At 39.7% G+C, this 19,320-nt stretch overlaps 2 protein-coding genes across 6 annotated transcripts in view; one reads left to right on the top strand and one right to left on the bottom strand.

Annotated features, from left to right (window-relative positions):
* The window catches only part of adcy5 (adenylate cyclase 5), a 296,120-nt gene extending 282,627 nt beyond the window's left edge, over nucleotides 1-13,493 (top strand). For both annotated transcript variants that reach the window (XM_062967408.1, XM_062967409.1), the window contains exons 16-21: nucleotides 3,883-3,915; nucleotides 5,598-5,730; nucleotides 7,203-7,466; nucleotides 8,236-8,440; nucleotides 9,430-9,554; nucleotides 10,542-13,493. In XM_062967408.1, the coding sequence (XP_062823478.1) occupies nucleotides 3,883-3,915; nucleotides 5,598-5,730; nucleotides 7,203-7,466; nucleotides 8,236-8,440; nucleotides 9,430-9,554; nucleotides 10,542-10,670 (889 nt within the window). In that variant the 3' untranslated portion in view covers nucleotides 10,671-13,493. The remainder of the gene's footprint in view (nucleotides 1-3,882; nucleotides 3,916-5,597; nucleotides 5,731-7,202; nucleotides 7,467-8,235; nucleotides 8,441-9,429; nucleotides 9,555-10,541) is intronic.
* A 1,600-nt stretch (nucleotides 13,494-15,093) lies between these two features.
* Nucleotides 15,094-19,320, bottom strand: part of sec22a (SEC22 homolog A, vesicle trafficking protein) — a 24,425-nt gene continuing 20,198 nt past the window's right edge. For all 4 annotated transcript variants that reach the window (XM_003214873.4, XM_062967412.1, XM_062967410.1 and 1 more), the window contains exon 7: nucleotides 15,094-18,307. In XM_003214873.4, coding sequence (XP_003214921.1) covers nucleotides 18,107-18,307 — 201 coding nt within the window. In that variant the 3' untranslated portion in view covers nucleotides 15,094-18,106. The remainder of the gene's footprint in view (nucleotides 18,308-19,320) is intronic.

The raw sequence follows: 19,320 nt of genomic DNA, 5'->3' as shown, positions 1-19,320 counted from the left end.
ATTTCTTTATTAGTCTCATGATTTAAAAAATTAATGCAGTGAATAGAATAACAGTAACAGAGCACTGGATTGTGCAACCACTATAACAAGAAACGGCAAGTAGTTTTCCCCCCAAATACTAGAACAAATACGTTTTTTAAAAGGTTTAAAGTACTTTCTCAGGTTCCAACACAGTGGAAAAGGAGAGCCTCGCAGCAAAGTTCAAGGTAACACAACTCATCACCTTGCAAGGCTGACACTGTCTGAATTAAAGGCAGAAAAAGTAAGGCACCCTTTATGAGGAGATTCCGCTCAGTGAATGACCGGCTCATTAAGAAAGTAGAGAGACAAATAAGATGGTGAGATAAGATGATGGAAAGCAAGTTAACATTCTTTTAAACTTTGAAGGATTGAGGAGGGAAACAGTGGAACTGGAGCTATGTAAATAAGATTTCAGAGTAATGCATCTCTGTGGCACCAAGTGTCTCAAACTTTGGGCAGGGTCTAAGAAAAAAAGCTTCAGAAAAGAAATAACAAGAAACTAAATTATAAAACAAATTTCTGTCGCTATTGGCAGGAAATGAAAAAAAAACAGCTGAACAGGCAGAAGGCAATACGGTTTCATGGAATACTATAGACATGCTCCCTTCCAAACAGCTTGACAATTCTAGGACCTTGATTTCTAGCTTGAAAAGGATCACTCATATACATAGTACAAATCTTGTATCTGCTGGAGGTATGTTCCAAGACCCACCACCCCATCCCATCCATGGATACCTGAAAACACGGATAATAGTGACCCCTATATTTTGAGTGTACGTGGGCTGGAGGCATCCCATAAAACAGTGGTTCTCAGTCTGTAGGCCATGGCCCAGCAGTGGGCCACAAGAACGAAAATCTGGTCTGCGAACCTCCTTCCTCTTTATTTATTTTATTTTATTAATTTAAATTTCTGCTCCTTTCCACAGAGCTGCCCACTGGATTGGATAGACCACATTAGCTCTAGATTATTAAATATGGTTTTCTGTGGGTGAGCAGATGGTGACTACTGGATGGCATATATTCTGTATCAGAAACTAAAGTTGATGTGGCCTATACAATGCAATTTTTTGAATCAGTACCTCAAATAATGAAACCGGATCTAAAGTTGACCAAAAAACTGATTCATAACCCTTTTAGTACTAATGTTAGAGAGTGGTCCATGGTCAAAGTGGTCCCTGGTCAAAGTGGGCCTTGGTCAAGTGGACCCTTGTCAAAAAAAGTTTAGAACCATTGCCATAGAATCACACTGAACCTAGAAAGGTTCACAAACACGCAAAATATATTTTGGACTGAGGGTAGGTGAAACCAGTGATATTGAGTCTGCAAATAAGGTCATATTATATTCTCACACACTGAATGTTATCTATTTGTCCACCCATCTATTGCATTTACTTCATTGAAATTGTTCCCCTGGTTTGCATGGCAGAGATGTACTGTGTTCTGTCTTAACACTTCAGTTTTTCTGAAGCATTTCCCTTTTCAAAGTGAAATGGAATGTAAATTTAAAGACTGGCCCTATTGCATTAATAGTAGTATCACCTTTATTTTATTTTATTTTTGTGGCCAACAGAGCTATCTCTGCATGGGAGTACATGTGAAATTACTAGTAGAAGAAACTCTTTGGAAGTGGTTATGGCTCCACATAGTGTTCAGAGTGAAAAACTGAAACAGTGATGTGAAACAGCTGCTTTTATTATTCAATCATTCTGCCTAATTCACAGAAGGTCTTCATGACACTAGGATCCAGTGTGTTTACTGGAGAGAAATAAGAGAGAACAGCAGTCTGATTTTTCAGCAGAAGTGGAACAGAAAAATGTGCCATTGTGCCATAGTGGGAGGACTTTTCCCTGGGATGGTGGATGATGTTTTGGAAGTGCTGTTCTTTCCTCCATTACTCGACATTCAGTTGCAGAATGTCCTGCCAACTTATCCTCCATCAAGAATCTTCCAAACTTACAAAGCACTGAAACAAAAGATTTTGTTTTAATCGTATATTGCAAGCTTCCTACGGCCCTACATTGATAAAAAGACAGGATGTAAGTTAAATAAATAGACAAATCCTATCAAAACATCAACATTTATTTCTTAGCAAATGCATGGAGGAACATTTATGGAGAATGGTAAAACTGTATTGTATTTGGTACTCGTTGTTTTTAAAAATGTGTCTTAGCATTTCACTGCTGGGGTGGAATGACCTGAAATTGTGCCAGAGTTGTCTCAGAAGTGTCAGGTTCACCTGCTGCTTTCCTTTGTCCTTTGAAGAAAGAGCTGTTTGGAGACAAGCAAAGCAGTTCCTTCTTCATATGTTGGGAGAAGGAAAGCCTGAGGATGTATCCACATTCTGTACCTTTCCAGAACAATTGTGAAAAGAACTACAGAAATCAAGTTGTTTGAAGTTGACAAGGAGGGGGGGGGAGTGGAAGTATCAGTAGCAGACAGCTTTCTTGCCAAGGTTGTGAGACCCACCAGAAATCAGGACTTTTAATCCTAGCATAAGCATATCTATGCAGAAGTGAGCTGTTTTCCGCTTGCTCTGTATTTCAAGAACACATACATGCATAGAAGTATTGAAAATGAGGTTGAGAAGCCTTTTTAAAAATGTTAGGATGAATAGTATATGGCAGTCAAGAGGGAGAAATTGGGGGACATGGGGGATACGAAGGATTAAGAAAGGGGAGAAGGTATGTGTCATTAAGGTTGATGTGTCCTCAGTGATCAACAACAGCCCTGTATGCAACCATAGCTATTACTCCTGGGAACCAGTAGAAAGTAAATGGCCACCAAGGGCAAGGAGGATGCTGGGAACGAGTCCTTTGCCGGTTTATTTCAGAGGAAAAGAAAGGACAGTTTTCCTCTCAGGCCTCCAGCAGGAATGATAATGGCTCTTTGCCTTTCAGCTGCAAAATGCAGCCACCAATGGGCAGCAGAAAGATGCCCTGATGCCATCAGCAGGGTTTGCACAAAGACACAATGTAGGCTCTCTTCTTTTGCTTCAATCTAGCACGTATCTCTATGCTGCAGATCTCTCATTTTCAGTCTTAACTGAGCTTAGAAATACATTTACACTGAAAGCAGTGGGACTTGCACTAAAAGATATATCTTGTGGCTATGGTAACAGTGCTATGCAGGATGCCTCCCTTTGCTTCAGTACAGTATGCATTTCAATATGAGGTATACACAAAATATAAAATGCCTTGTTGCTCATTTCAATGGCACAAACTGTAGTCTATATATGTTTGATTAATATTTTGCAAAAAAAGCCAGAGGAGACATGACCTGGTAGTTTTGTATGATGGATAAAGTACATAGTTCCATTCCAAAATGGGAAAAGGGAAGCTGTGTCATTCTTGAGGGGAAAACAGCTTGATCAATGAAGGGGACGGATCTTTTATAACAGTAGTTATAATGTGGAGGATGAATTATACTAGGGATGGGAAACTGCTGTGAGGCTGGGGATTTCCTTCCAGCCTTTGCATAGTAATGTTATTTATGGACAATTGTTTTAACTAAAGTATACACACAGTATGATCCCCTTATTAGTAGGGGGTGGGCAGATCCCTGCATTTACCATGGAAACAGGAAATTGTAGATAATAGTCAACCCTATTGAAATGAATGACATCTGCTGCACGATGTCGTAGAGCTGACCTGGAGGATCTAGAACATTCCTAGATGTATCCTCAATATGAATTTGCTACACTCTCTAGGGCGATTCTATGGTAACTTCTGGTGGAAGCACACGATAGAATCACCTGGAGGAAACAGACAATTCCTAGAGAGCACAGCAGACATTTATGGTACATAAATATGGTATTGCAAACTAAACATCTTGCCTAAAACCTGTCTTTTTTTGTTATTCCAGTGTGTTTCCCAATGGGACGTCAAATGGAATGTGGTGAGTTATGGGGTGGAGGAGAGCCTAAATTTATTTTTTTAAATATGCTTATGTTTGGCCACTGTATCTATCAGGGGTTGGTTCCAGGACTCCCCAGGGATCTCAAAATCCATAGGATTAAGTCCTTTAAATAAACTAGCATAGAACATACTATATTTGCAAACATACACACCTGTATACTTAATTTTACTGGATTACTTTTAACATCTAATAAAATATGAATGCTATGGAAATACCATATTTACCTGAATCTAATGTTCACCTTTTTTTGGCTAAATTATGTTGTCAAAATTGAGATGCACATTAGAATTGTGCAAAAATTGTATGCACATTAGAATCGTGGGCATGAAAAGGCTCAGAGGAACCCAAAATTCCAGAGGCAGGGAGCGTGGGAAGAGGCTGTTCCCTATGGCATCAGAGAAAGAGTAAGAGTTGCCAGCTGGTGATTCAGCCATTCTTCCCACACAGTTTTGAAGGCCTTGTAACTGACGCCAGTTGAGAACCATGCAAAACTGGCACGTTTATCTGACTTGGCCTGTTGGTGGAGTGTAGCTTCCCAAATGGTCTCATTCATGTTGCTTGCTTCCCTGATGCACTGTGCCTGTTGTTGGATGTGTTCGACACCAAATCCATTTTTTTTTTGTAATCTGCACCTTCAAAATTGGGATGTGCATTACATTTGATGGTGCCATTATATTCAAGTAGATATGGCAGTTATTATGTGGTCTTATTTAGACATACAAACAGTGAATGAATGGGAGAAACATGAGGCCGAGAATCAGTGAAATGGCAAGAATCTAGCGGTTAAGTGTAGTGCTCAGCACAAATCCATGCCTCCTCCTATTTCACAGATCCTTCAGCCTCACATTTATTTCCACCCAGCATTATTTGCTATTACTATTGTGTATTGCAGATTATACTGCATATTTTGAATCCATGGATCTGGTGCCCACAAATACAGTGGGCCAAATGTAATTTTAGTCATGGATGGTTATGATTAGTGCAGACATTAATATCTCCTACTCCTTAATCATGGTTGGAATTGTGGGATCACAAACCTCTCAACTGGGGTAGATATGTATGCATGTATGCATGCATTTTGCAATCTTACAGTTATCTGTAGCACTCTCTTGGTTGATGCTTTTCAGATATTTAGCTTAAATTGGGATTTGAAATCAGGTTTAAATACTAGTCAGTCAGCTGCAGTGTCACTATGATCTTTAGAAGGAATGTGACCACAAGGATGGAGGAGAGAGAGAGCAAAGGAGATTATAGTTATGGTTAAATATAGTTAAATTTAATGGCAAAGAAATGAAATGCATCGAATCTGAAGATTCTGCAAGATTTTTATTTCTCACTCTAGATAAATTTATGACACAGCACACCTGGCTCCTACAGTAATCAAAAGACATTAGAGAATTATGCATTGTCCATACATAAAACTGAATCTGAATTCTTGGACTTAAATGTTCATGTTGGATGAATGCAGGAACAATGTGTTGATTCACATAATGATGAGATGAGTGGCATGAATAATGCATGAATTTCACTGACCAATAGCTAGACCAGAACCTGCTGCAACACAAACATCTGAAAAGTTGCTTGCATTTGCTTGTAGTTTTCCAGCTGATTGATTTTCACCTGCGAATATTCAGACTAGTGTGTTTTCATGTCTAATGTAGTCCTCCAAGTGTGTCCCGGGTGGCCCTCAAGATTGTAACCCCTGTCGTGATCACAGTGTTTGTGTTGGCGGTCTATCTCCATGCTCAGCAGGTGGAGTCGACAGCACGGCTTGATTTCCTCTGGAAGCTTCAGGTGTGTGCTTTTGAATATTACTTTATTAGAGAGGTCTTTTATAATAAGGATATGATTGCTGTTCAGGCTGTTACAGCTATGTACTCATAAATCAAAGCTAGAAGTGTCAGCACAAAGGAAACCTCTATAGCAGGGTGGCAACGGTGGCAACCTGGAGGACTGCCTTCCCTCAATCCCAAACAGCCCTTGGAGGGCCATACCCACGACCTCACCACTTTGTATTCTGAAGCTTTTTTAAACAAACTGTTCTGCACTGTTTGATGCTCTTGAAGAACACTATCCAACCTATATCTACAGCCCTATTTCTTTGAATTACTTTCATTTTTAATATTATCAAGTCAGAACCACGTAGAATGGCACGGAACAAAAGACAAAGGATTTGAAAACCTCTCAGCTTTAATTTTGATGTATTTTTCACATCTTATCTACATTTAAAAAAAAAATCATGCCAGATTGTAAGGGTTTGACATTTCTTACCTAATAGATATCTGTAAGCATTTTTGGCTAATTTGAGCATTAATTTCCACATTTTATCTAATGTACAATTTTCTCTAGAGAATCAGTATTGTGTAAAGGCTTGGGTTTTAGACCAGAACCCATTGACTTGGGCCATGGGGTAACCTTGGGTAAATCATATTCTCTCAGTCTTAGAGGAAGGCAACAGCAAATCTCTCTGGAATAAGTCTTGCCAAAATAAGATAAGGCCACGGAAGTCAGAGTAGACATGAAGACACAGTAACTTGAAGAGCCAGTGTGGCACAGTAATTCAAGTGTTGAACCAGAACTCTGGTAGTCCAAGGTTTGACTCTACAGATTTATGGAAACCCACTGGATGACCATTGGCAAATCACACAGCCTCTGCCTTAGAGGAGAACAATGGTGAAATCCCCTCTGCATAAATCTTGCAAAAAAACCGCCAACTTTGGCATAGGATTGCCAAAATTGGATTGAGCTTTAAGGATACAACAACAGCAGACATGATCCTTTATTAAATGAAACAAATGTGGTTATTTTTTTAGTTGTCTACATATTTAGTTATCACAAATTTGTGCATCTTGTTCTCTGCAAACTGTTTCTCCAAAAGACCCAATAAGCCTTGCAAATGTTCGTGTTTCGGGGAAACTTGCTTTATGCGGTGCAAAATACAACAAAATTATTTTCTATCACTAACCAGGCTCCCTTTGTTGTGATATTACATCAGAACTAATGAACGTTCTCTGCATTTTTGCAGTAGTTTTGCGAAAAACGCTGAAATGATGTTTTTCTCTTCTTATTTTTTTGCAAAAAAGCACAAAATTTGAGTTAATCCATGTAGGTATGAATCAAAATCAAATTCCAGTACTATTTGATAAATGATTTTGTTGCTAATGTTAAGCCTTATATCTGTTTCTAGCCCATTTCTTGCATGAATGCATCTCATTGCAACTTCATCTCTCTCCCCCCCCCCCCCCATCGCTCTCCCCCTCTTCCAGGCCACTGAAGAAAAAGAGGAGATGGAGGAACTACAGGCCTACAACAGACGGCTTCTCCACAACATCTTGCCAAAGGATGTGGCAGCCCACTTTCTTGCACAGGAGCGGAGGAATGATGAACTCTACTACCAGTCCTGCGAGTGCGTGGCCGTCATGTTTGCCTCCATCTGCAACTTCTCAGAGTTCTATGTAGAATTGGAAGCCAACAATGAAGGAGTGGAGTGCTTGAGGCTTCTTAATGAAATAATTGCTGACTTTGATGAGGTGAGCAATCGTTGCCAACTGTAATAAGGTGGTATGATGGTCCCAGTGCTGAGTAAGGACCGGGGGGGGGGGGGCTGAGTCCTGGTCCCAATTCTACTATACCCTTGAGCTAAACACCCACTCTTTCAGCATGGCGCCCCTCAAAAGTTTGTTGTGGAAATAGAAATGGAGGAGGAATTGCTCAAAGGAAAGGTGGGAGATAGCAAATGAATGGATGGAAACTGGACAGCACCAAGGTTGGTGTGCTGCATGCCTGACTTGTGCGGCATCTTTCTCTATACAACACCACTCTTACTCTTTTTAGTGTTGTACAATATACTCATTCAGACAAGTTGCTGAGCCAGACCATGTTTCATTCTTGAAGAGCCTCTCCAGCCAGATACATTGCTTGGGACCCAATAAGACTTATGTCTTGTAAGTCTTCCACATGGGAGGAACTTGTGTCAGTTCCTTGGACTCTGAGACTATACTTCAAAACGAGTGCAGTGGTACAAAGTATAATCTGGCCATGGCAGCTGAAACATGATCCTATTCAGAGTGAGTCAGTCTCTTTGTTTGCTTGGAAATCTTCAGTGCCTCCATTATCACTTTTAAACTCCGTTTGTATGTTTGTTGATGCACATACATTTTGTATAGCACCCACCTGGGAACATAGGGCCTGCAAGATGCCATCTGTATAACACAGTGTGCATACTCATTATATGTCATATAACATATACTGACTGACACATGCAATTTTTGCTAACTTCGTTCCTTTTTGACTGTGCAGATCATAAGTGAGGACCAGTTTCGACAGCTGGAAAAGATCAAAACCATAGGCAGCACATACATGGCTGCTTCTGGCCTTAATGATACCACTTATGACAAAGTGGGCAAAACACATATCAAGGCCCTGGCTGACTTTGCAATGAAGTTAATGGATCAAATGAAATACATTAACGAGCACTCATTCAACAACTTCCAGATGAAAATAGGTAAACATCATGATTATAGTTTCCTCTGCTGGGATTCGTCCTGGGGGGCCGTCCTGCATGTTTAAAATTCCAAATTACATATTGAAAGCAGGAAGCACTTTAAAATGCTACCTGAGATCCTGCACCAGGAGTCATAACATCTATAATGTAACTATGTCCCCATAACTATAGTATCCTCCCATTTATGTTGACATGAAGAAAAATTTCCAGTCCAGATGAGTTAATGTGGAATTTTAACAGAAGTTGTTCAATATGGGGGATGCAAAGGAACTGTGGGACGTCCTTTATGAAAATCTTTTAAGAAATGGCAACGGATTAGTCATGAGTGGCTTGCAGACAATGGTGTGATTTTATGCAATTCATCATCATCTTACTAAGTTATCATCATTTTAGGGTTGAGAACCACACAGTCTTATCAGCTCTAGCCAGAATAGGTAATAGTTACAGTTCAGTAACATTGAAATGGGTATCAAAATGTGATGGCCAGAATGCAATGAACTTTTAAAATTTAAAGTTCAAGTGAGAATAAGGTGTTTATGACATTAGGTGTTAACAGGCCAAGCTCCTAAGGCTGGTGAAATATACAGTTTTGTTGGTATACGTATCTGGACTGGGCTACCAGCGCTTGGTCTATATTTTTACATTTTTGTCATTTTAAGATCAACTTTAAAAGTGGTTTTATTAAATTGCTCATTTTCTGTATTTAATACATAATTTCAGAAACAGAGTTTCTGTGTGGAAAGTACATTAATCCACTAATTTATAGGTTGGTACCTGCCTATTCATATATTACATTCCATCACCTATGAAAATTAGACATGGCCCTTTAGTGCATGGCACAGTTCTTTTCAAAAAGTTAATAGATTACTCATTTAATATATAGCCAATTGATTGGATCGTTGCAGTCCCTTTCCAGCTGTGATACTGCAAGAACTGTGTACAAAATCATTTGTTCACCTGTGCCTAACTTCTTACGTTGTCTTTTCTAGGGCTCAATGCTGGTCCAGTGGTAGCTGGGGTCATCGGTGCACGTAAGCCCCAGTATGATATTTGGGGGAACACCGTGAATGTAGCCAGTCGCATGGACAGCACAGGTGTGCCCGATAGGATTCAGGTAAGTCTTCTGGTGCCTATTCCCCTCCCATCTCCCCAAAATATTATCTTAGAAACATTTACCCAATTTATGGATAATGTAAGGGAAGATTGCCATGTATGCATTTTTATATATCCCTCTGCCCAGTCAGGCATTTCCAAATAATGGAAAGTACAAGGGCTATCCACAAAGTAAGTTACGTTTTGGATTTTAAAACGGACAAAGTATAGGAGAAATCATTTACCATATGCAGCTGAAAGACACATTTCAATACTACAATCTCACCTAATCCCCACTGAAATCTAGGCACGTCTCATATAGATAAATGAGTCTAAAAAGGTCTGCCCCAGTAAATTTGCCGCCTCTCTCCTCCGTTTCCAACAATGGGGGCGTGGCTGGCAGCACAGCGTTTTGGCTACGCTGCAGGAAGCGAGAAGGGGGAAGAGCTGAGGACACAAGCGGGGAATTTACTGGAGCAGTACCTTTCAAACTCATTTATCTATATGAGACGTGCCTAGATTTCAGTGGGGATTAGGTAAGATTGTAGTATTGAAATGTGTCTTTCAGCTGCATATGGTAAAAGATTTCTCCTATACGTTGTCCTTTTTAAAATCCAAAACGTAACCTACTTTGCGGATAGCCCTCGTAGGTTTAAAGGCTGGCCAGTATCTGGAGACATTTCACCAACTCACCCAATGACCAGCAGGCTATTTTCTGTTCTCCTACATTTGTCTAACACTCTCTAAGAGAGTTTGGTCATGTCTAGTTGCAGTAAGTTAGTTAACCAAAGATAGATATGGAAATACCCAGGATATAAGCAGAGGAGCATACTTCCTTACAGATGTGTGTCTAAATTGCCATTGTCCATTTCTGAGTTCATAGTGAACACAATGAAAGTGAGAAGTTTACAATATTTTGATGTATCTTCATTGCCCCCAGAAGTATTGTGTTAGACTGCACGAAGTGTAATTAATTCTGCTTTTTTTTTATCCCCGGTGCTTTTCACAGGTGACCACGGACATGTATCAGGTTTTAATAGTCAACAACTATCAGCTAGAATGCCGAGGGGTTGTTAAGGTCAAAGGTAAAGGAGAAATGACTACCTACTTCTTAAATGAAGGCCCATCAGCAAGTTAGCAGCAGTGGGCAAAAAGGACTCTCAAGAATGGCTCAGTTTGATTCCAACACCTCAGTAAATTGGAGAAAAACCTGCTGTTCTTCAGCGAATCTAATACAAAGGCATGGATGAGGTTTTCATGTGATGCCTTCCTAGCAGGATTGTGTGCAAGAAAAAAACCAGTTTGGGCTACAGAGCACAGAAGTTACTTGGCACTGCTGTGGATCTCCCCCCACCCTCCAAGTTTAAACATTAAGTGAATTGACCAAAGATTTATGCTTAATGGAATTTGAAGACACAGATTTAAGATCTTCAATGAGGCTGCTAAGCAGGACTTAAGATATTTAAGTATTTATTTCAAGTAACAATGTTTTTACTTGGTTGAAGGAAAGTATGATTCATTGCGACAAAAGGAAAAAATGAAGAGCATTACTTTGGAAAGGCTGTGCACTTCCATACTATTTCTGGTCTGTGCTGTTCAGCTCCTTGAAGTATACCACTGTTCCTTTATTAAGTGTTTGAGTGGGCTTTGAAAATTAAAAATGCCACCCACTTATGCTGTATTCAAGGGGCCTTCCTAAGAGTGCCACGAGTAAGGTTTTTACATTGGAAAAAGATGCCTTGTTACGTACTTCTACCGTCCCTACACTAGATGTGAGACGTATTCTTTTTACCAGGACTGATGCATTAAAAAGAGAGATTAAGAGTGAGCTTTGCTTAAGGTGAGGAAAATGACTCTTCAAACATACTCATCACATGAAAAGGCCTTCGTGCTCCTGTTTGGTGCATATCTGTTTACATGTGAATGATTAGCTGTCAGCATGAAACACGTGGACAAGGAGATTTCTCTAAAGTGTGAGGGACTGCTGGTTTTGGTGTGGGCTTTTTAAAGGATTTTTTAATATAGACGATACTGAGTTCTAATACATCCAAATTCTATATTTTGTAAACTCTCTGAACAGGCACACAAGAAGTAATCCATTTGTAGTGGGGTGCACCAAATTGCTTTGTGGAGGGATGTGAAGCAGGGTTGGGCCACTGCCATGCAGCCAACTAATTTAGCCCTGGCACCTAGAGTGGCATCTGCCAACCATGAGGCAGAGCAGAGATATATTTGGACTCTGTCTAGCACCCCTTAGCAGCTGAGCCGCTTCTATGGCATCACCATGAGTGAAGATTCCTGGTATTTGGAAGGGGGTCAAGTGTTGCCGAGGGTGAACCCACACACTCCCTCCCCCCTCCCCCGCCTGGTTCCCTTTGAGGGTCGGTCAGGGCTATGCAATGTTTCTGCCCTCCAGTTCTGGCTCAGCCGTGGGGCTGTGCACATAGGGCAAAGTGGGAGATGTACATAAGCTATCGAATTGTGTGACGTTCTTTTCATTATTTTCTGAATTGCAGACTTGGCAGTTTTCAGACAAACCCTGTACAGGCCAGGAAAGAAACCTAATAAATCCAAACGAAGGGATGCTTGAGTTTGTTTTGAAGAAAGTAAGTGCATGAAATCTATGATCATGCAAACAAGGAAAACCAAAAAGACAGAATAACCATATTCATTAATGGTATTAAAAGGAGATGGGTTCAAGAAGTAATTAAGAAACAATTCTGAAATTGTTATTTGTCAGAGGAATTATAGTGACAATTACTTCCGTTGTGTATTTGAACTAAAGCAGATGAGGCAAGCTTTTCTTTTTGGAAGACTGTATGTTTACAACTCGTATATTAATTGCCTGTAGTGCTTCTACAGAATCTTACCTAGAATTTTTTGCATTCTTGGACTGATGTTGTGGAAGTTTTATTCTTAGTTTGTACTGACTGCGGAACTCACTTTGAAGATTTAAGCAGGTTTTCCCCCATCAGAACCAAGCAATTAATGCCATTGCTAGAGCCTGTGAGGATATTGTTTGTCCTCTCCTGCAGAACAAATTGGGAAAAAAAGAGAGCCAGGGTCTTGAGTTAAAAGAAAGAAGGGAATTCTTAATAGATGCATTACTGAATTAAATACATTTTGAACTTTCAAAGGAAAAGTTCCCTCCGTATTTTATTAAAATATATAAATGCATGAAAAGCCTATATTTTTATATTTCAGGGGGGATTTTGATATTAAATTTGGCTGTCTCAAAATGACACAAACTTTTGACTATTTTTTCCACTTCTCTCAGGGCAGAATTTCCATAATGTTAATAACCTAAGGATTGCCCACTGCTGGCATTTAAGGCATGGGCTTTTGTTTCTATATTTGATCAAGGAATGAAAACCATGGTCTCAGTGAAGTTGTCATAATGCTCAACACAACTGTAGCATTGACCTGTTTTAAACTAGAGTTTCAACAGTCTCTCGCTCTTGTTTCAATCCCTTCCTTTGCAATAGGGCATATCCTGGAACAGTAGCATAGCCTGACTTCTAGAAAACTGCCAAGTCTGCCCTTGTACTATATTTTTGAACCTTTAGAGAAATCCCCATCTGATTTGCAAAGGTTTTTATACAGTATTGCAGCTTGTTCTTCATCACCTTCCTTCCACCCTTTGTTTTTGCCATCATTTACCACTTTCAGATTTTAATTAATAGCACAACAACATAGGATCATTTTGTTTTCAGTTTGCCTCCTGCTTTGAAGTGTGCATTCTTAACATTTGAGCAGACCACCTTGCGCGATTGTGTTGTCAATGAAATTTTCAGTCGCCTGTATCTCTGACTGTGATTGTTGACTGTGTCATGATCATTTCAAGGGGTATGCACTCTTTATTTGGGCTCTTGCAAAAATTGATACAGTTATGATTTCCCATGGAAATTGCAATCTGTTTAAGTAATTTAACAACTATATTAAACACTGTTTAAATTGTGAATTTGTCCATTTTTTCCCATAAGATCAGAAATAACTTTGTAGAATAAAATAATATCTTTTAGCTTTTATCCACATGGGTTAAAACAACTTGCATGAAGTTGTTCTCTGGAGTGGAAGGCTGCAAAATGTGCCTGTGGTCTATTTCTACACAATGTTCAAAAACACAATGTTCGAAAACAACGATATACACTCATGGATAAGTCAATTTCATGTATAACAGAGTCAGGTTTTGGGGCCAAAATTACAAATTCTGATACAATTCATGGATAAGAGCCATTTTTCAGATAGGGGAAAGCACCAATGCTGCCTCTGGCTGCCCCTGTTGCCATTTCCCTGCCAAGACATTCAAAAAGGCTAGAAGAGGTACAGCAGCAGTGAGAGAAGAGAGGGTTGGTGTTTATTTTCATTTCTCCCGGATGGACTGAGTTCTCGCCTTTCATCTCTCTACTCAGAGAAGGAGATTGTTCCCTTTTTAAAATAAGAGTTAAGAGTACAGTACTCACAGTGACCCGTGGATACGATTAGCCAGGTTTTGGACTGATTTTTGAATTCAAAAATTTCTAGACTTATACACAAGTATATACAGAAGCATATATAGCCCTGATTGTATAGAATAATACTGAAAACTGCACTGTAGCAAATCCAAATAATCAAATACTGCTATGAACAATGCAATACTGATCGAAATGTGCATGCAGACACACTTGCGAATCAATCTCTCAACATACAGGAGTTTGTTCTATACATACATGGATCTCTCTTGCTGAAATGGTCTGTGTGTTTTCCATTTGACCTTACAGTATTCAGTAACACACCGGATTTCATCATGTAATAGTCTCATTTCTCCCCTCCCCCCTTTCTGGTTGAAAAGAGGGGGGTGCGACTATTATGCAGTGAAAATTTCCAGCTATGGGGCTTCACTCAGTTGCTCCATAGTTCCAGGGGGGAAGTGTGGGTGCATGAACTAAGGATGTGACTATGATGTGATGAATACTTTAAAAATACCAATTTATGCAACCCCCAAACAGGGGTCCAACTATTATGCGATGAAATATGGTAATTACACAGTATTCTGTTTTGCTACCAAAAATACTTCAAAATAAGCTAGCTATACCATCTGGTGCACACAGACGCTTCAAAAATATGGAAGTACTTGGGATGGATTTTGCAGATACTGAGAAAAGCATTTGTTGGCTAAAGAGTATGAAATGGAGAAACTCACCTATGTGCAACTTACTGTCTTCACTACCCGCAGTTGATGTCTTTCCCTGTGTTGGTTTCCATTAAGATGAAATGGTAAAGCAAAGGGATCCTTGCTCTTCATTTTATAAGCCCAGTGGTGTTCTCCAGCACATGTGGCAAATGCAACAAACAGTAACTACTATGACAGGAGGGACAAACTAAACAAGCCAATAAATGGACTCATTTTTTAAATGTTGGTAAGATTCTTCATCATGAGGTAATGGTTCTCCCAACTCCAAATATGGGTGTTTCTGTGCTTTCAGAGAGCAGGGCGACGAGATGGGGACTCTATCCTTTATCTGGTCACATTATTATGTTCTGACATAATTCCTATCATGAGTCACAAACAGGACACCAGCCAACATTGAAAATCAGAGTATTTGAAAATAGTACGTATCATTTTGACAAGTGTATAATACAAATGTTAACCATTGATTAGATGGAGAATAGCCCAAACCCAAGACCGATGGAAAATAATAGGAGCACTTACATTAGTTGGATTGCTAGAGACTGGTAGTGAAATCATGTGGTTTTACATATCAATACTGGATGTTTTTATCATTTGAAATAGACAAAATCAATTTGCTATCAAGTTACACCACAATCCAACATAGTAACTTCAGTTCTGTTGTCTCAATGGGACATATATGCATAGCATTGTTTTTTATTTAGCTGTAAAGTTAAACCAAAGCAACTTTTTACCTATGATTTGTCTGCTTTGTTACAGTACAGACAAGTCACAGCAACATCTTAACAGAGATCAGTTCTGTTAACTGAGTAGCCAACACCCACACCAATTACAGTGAACATTGCTAGTCTTGTTACTTACCACCTGTACTTAGTTTATGAAACAGCAAACAAACATCACATACAACTGATTCTATGTGTACTTGTTCAGATAGCCCTTTTCTGGTACAAAGCGCTTTGCAATTCAAATGAATACTGATATTTCTGTTTGCAACTGGGAAAGCTAATTCCAAAACCATCTGTTGAGTTTATAGTTTGTACTTGAACCCAGGGCCCCTATTTCTCATGGCCTTAAACTGGATCACATCCATGTATCGGGCCAGAGAAGATGCTTTTATGTATATCCTGAATCATATAAACCAGGCATTTGGAAGTGCTGCCCATTGACAACAGCCTACCTCAAAGCCATTTTGGTGATCTACAAGGGTCTCCCAGTAGCCTTCCCCATTTTTAAAAATTACCTCTCCAGAAATTCCTGTTTAAAAGAGTGGCTTCCCTAATCCCAAAACAGCCAGTGGAGTGAAAATGTAGCAAAATTTAACTTCAAATCCCCTGGGTATGAAGAGACTTTCTGGAACTATTTTTGTTTAAGAACTGATTTGGGATGGTGGCTAGTCCCCAATCCCAACTGCTGGGGTTCTGTGCAGCTCCTAACCTCTGACAATTGCTCACTCCAAAACAGAGAAAGCAAGAAATACATAATTGTAATAGCACTGTTTACAACTGGGTATACAACACTTACCCTGGGGCTACTACACATATCTTCTGCACAGTGAGCATACACAACCTAATTCAAGAACGGCAGAACTATTCTAACCGCAAGTATAGCAATTAGGTAGCCACTGTCTGGTAACACACTCTCTGAAAATAAAACCAAAATGACAAGAAAAAATATGCACACATTGTGTAAAGCAGTCTGGAAAATATACTAACATTAAAAACACAATCCTTTTCTTCACTGTAGTGCACAATAACCATAATTGCATGGTAGATTTCTTGTAACCCAAATACAGAGGATTATAAAACATTCAAAAGTTCAGGGATAAACATACAGTAGTCCCTTCACAATAACTATATTTTCCCATATTTCCCCTGTAACTAATCCCATCTTGCTGTTGTCTGCAGTTTAGCGCACCCAGCCCATGAAGCTGGCAAAGAGCTATATTATCACAACTGACTTGTGATTTATAACTTATTTGGCAACAGAAATCACTTCTGACCTCAACTACTAGAATCCTGATCATAACCAGAACATGTTTGGATAGTAAAAATATTCAACAAAGGCATTAATTCCTATGTCTTGCTAGCACTCCAACACCAATTAGCAAGTACTACATCTCTGAGCATATATAAGAAATAAGGACTGGGTGGTCCTTTTGGTCTCTTCCAACTTTATGATTCCATGAAATATGGCTGTGTCATGTTTTATTCTTATTGAAATCAGTGCTATTTAAATCAGCCATTATCTTCAAGGCAAAGATGAATACAGCCATAACATTCATCTTGTGATACTCTCTGGACAAACAAGCTTGTGTTCACAATATGGATCCAAAGGTGGTCAGCTTGTATTTGAACAAACAGCAGCAAAAATTCTGGATATAATCTATGGCTGTTCCATAACAGACTTCCTGCAGTGTCTTCCGACCTATTTCATTAGCTATATCCTATCTGCAATTGAGAAATGCTGATGGCCCATCTACCGCTTTGTGTTGCCCACTTCTTCTGCTAAACATCTGTTGCACAAAAACTAGTGTATCCAGTGATCAAAAAACATTAATTTTCTCATTGGTTTCATAACAATTCAAGTGAATTGTAAACAATTAAATGTTTTCCGAAATCAGTTAGTTAGCCACCTGCAGTGGGCCAAGGTTCTATCATTACATTGTATCATAAAAAATACAAACTTCAGATTTCTGCTTTTTACCATACTTCACTCTGTCAACTTCATTTAATCCTTCAAGAATTAGAAGAGCAGACTGAATATAGAATAATGCAAAGATGTTATTTGGGGCAGGGGGGTCACTTTCCGAAGCGTTCTTTCAAAGTACATTGCACTGCAGAAAAGAAAAGTAGTAGTGAAGCAGTTCATAATTAACTCAGCGCTAGATGGCAGGCCTTTGGGACCCAAGAGTTAATCCCCATGAACAGATGGTTTCCGGGTTAGATTTTAATTAAGGAAAATGCAGACACACATCATTACATTTATGTGCAACCCAATAATCTGGCATCCAGGAATTCATTCATACTGAACAGTTTGTTAATATGCAATACCATCCCTTTATTTCAGTCTTTTCTACTGCCTCACAAAGGCAAAATGGTCTGGGACTGGAGAAATCACTTGGTATGCAAAGCAAGCCCAATACAGATCTTTGCAATTTCCATAGTTCTGGATGTGGCATTTTTCATGCTGTCCTCCAAACTTCTCCTTTGTCCTCAGGGTACATTCTCCAATACAGCCCCCCCCCCCCTCGTACCCCAATTAGTTCCTGAATATTTTTGGCTCTTCTTTGAAGAATTACATTGTCAAGTCCATGATGCCATAGAGTACAGGGAGCTTCTCTCACAGAAAAGCTGTTTGTTTCTGAGAGGAATACTGCTTGCATAAAGTTTGCCTTGAGACCCCCGTCACACATTGTAGTCGGCAGACTTCCCTTGTGGCTGCCTGAGCCGGATTTGTAAAGTTGAAAATGCACCCACCGTCACATGGAAAAAGATCTGCCAGAGGTTGCGGAGTTCATAAAGGTACATGTTGCAGAGGCAGATTAAGCCAAAAGTCAGGAAGGACTTAATGTTCCGCCAGCCCGTGCAATACACGAACAGATAGCACTGCAAAGAAAAAAAGCTATTAAAGTATACGTAATTCTTCAAGCCTTATTTGATTCATCTAACAAGACAGCAGATAAATCAAAGGTTAAGCATCCTGTATTCCATATGAAAATAATTTCCACAAGGACAGAAACTGCACAGCCTTTTTGCTTCCATGGTTCTCTTTGCTTTCCTCAACACTGAATGGGTTCCTGGTGTGCTCTGAGGATAAATCTGTCACTGATTTTGGTCTATAAAATCATATCAATCTATTTTATTGTTGTACTCCAGAATCTAGATAGTCAAGGCAGAAAGCGGGGGAGTTTGGGATAATTTCCAAATGTGGATTTGACACCTTACAGTTATTATAACTCTTTGAAACATACGGAATTAAGCTTGAGGCAAAATAGCAAAAGGCAGTACAAAGTGGGTTATGCCAAGAACATAAAATGCCTTCCTTACCCTCAGTACCCATATATTAATGGAGACAGCAACAGAAGGTAATTGTCTTACACACTGCATGAACTCTTTAATTTTCCTTCAAGCAACAAATCTCTTCACTTATGAGTCACAAAGCACACTCATGACAACTGAAGCACCTGCTTGCAATTTGCTCTCAAGAGTTAACATACTCTGCCTTGTGTTGCACCAGGGGGACTGACACAGCCAGAAGGCTACAATGAAATGTTTGCAAGGGAGTTTCTCCCCATTTTATTGCATTCACTTGCAAGTATGAGGGAGGCTGCCCTACCAAACAAAGGCTGGAAGGAATGGAAGCCCACTTTCTCTTAATGACTCTTAGGACAATTAGTGGGGAGTGGAGATTCCAGCCATTTTATGCTATGTTGCCGGGGGGGGGGGGGATGTCTTCATTCACTGGGCAGGTGGTGAAACAAATTGTCAAAAATGGGGAAGGAAGAAGACTAACCCCCTTCAGGTCTCCTGCAGCAATATGGAGCTTGGTATATTTGAGCTTGTTTTCTTCACTATTTGCAGAAGTACGGCTGCTCTCGAAGCTCTTTGCAAATGTGTGC

Source organism: Anolis carolinensis, chromosome 1, assembly GCF_035594765.1.
Source record: "Anolis carolinensis isolate JA03-04 chromosome 1, rAnoCar3.1.pri, whole genome shotgun sequence".
Lineage (NCBI taxonomy): Eukaryota > Metazoa > Chordata > Lepidosauria > Squamata > Dactyloidae > Anolis > Anolis carolinensis.
The sequence above is the reverse complement of the archived record's forward strand: the minus strand, read 5'-3'. Positions and strand labels throughout refer to the sequence as shown.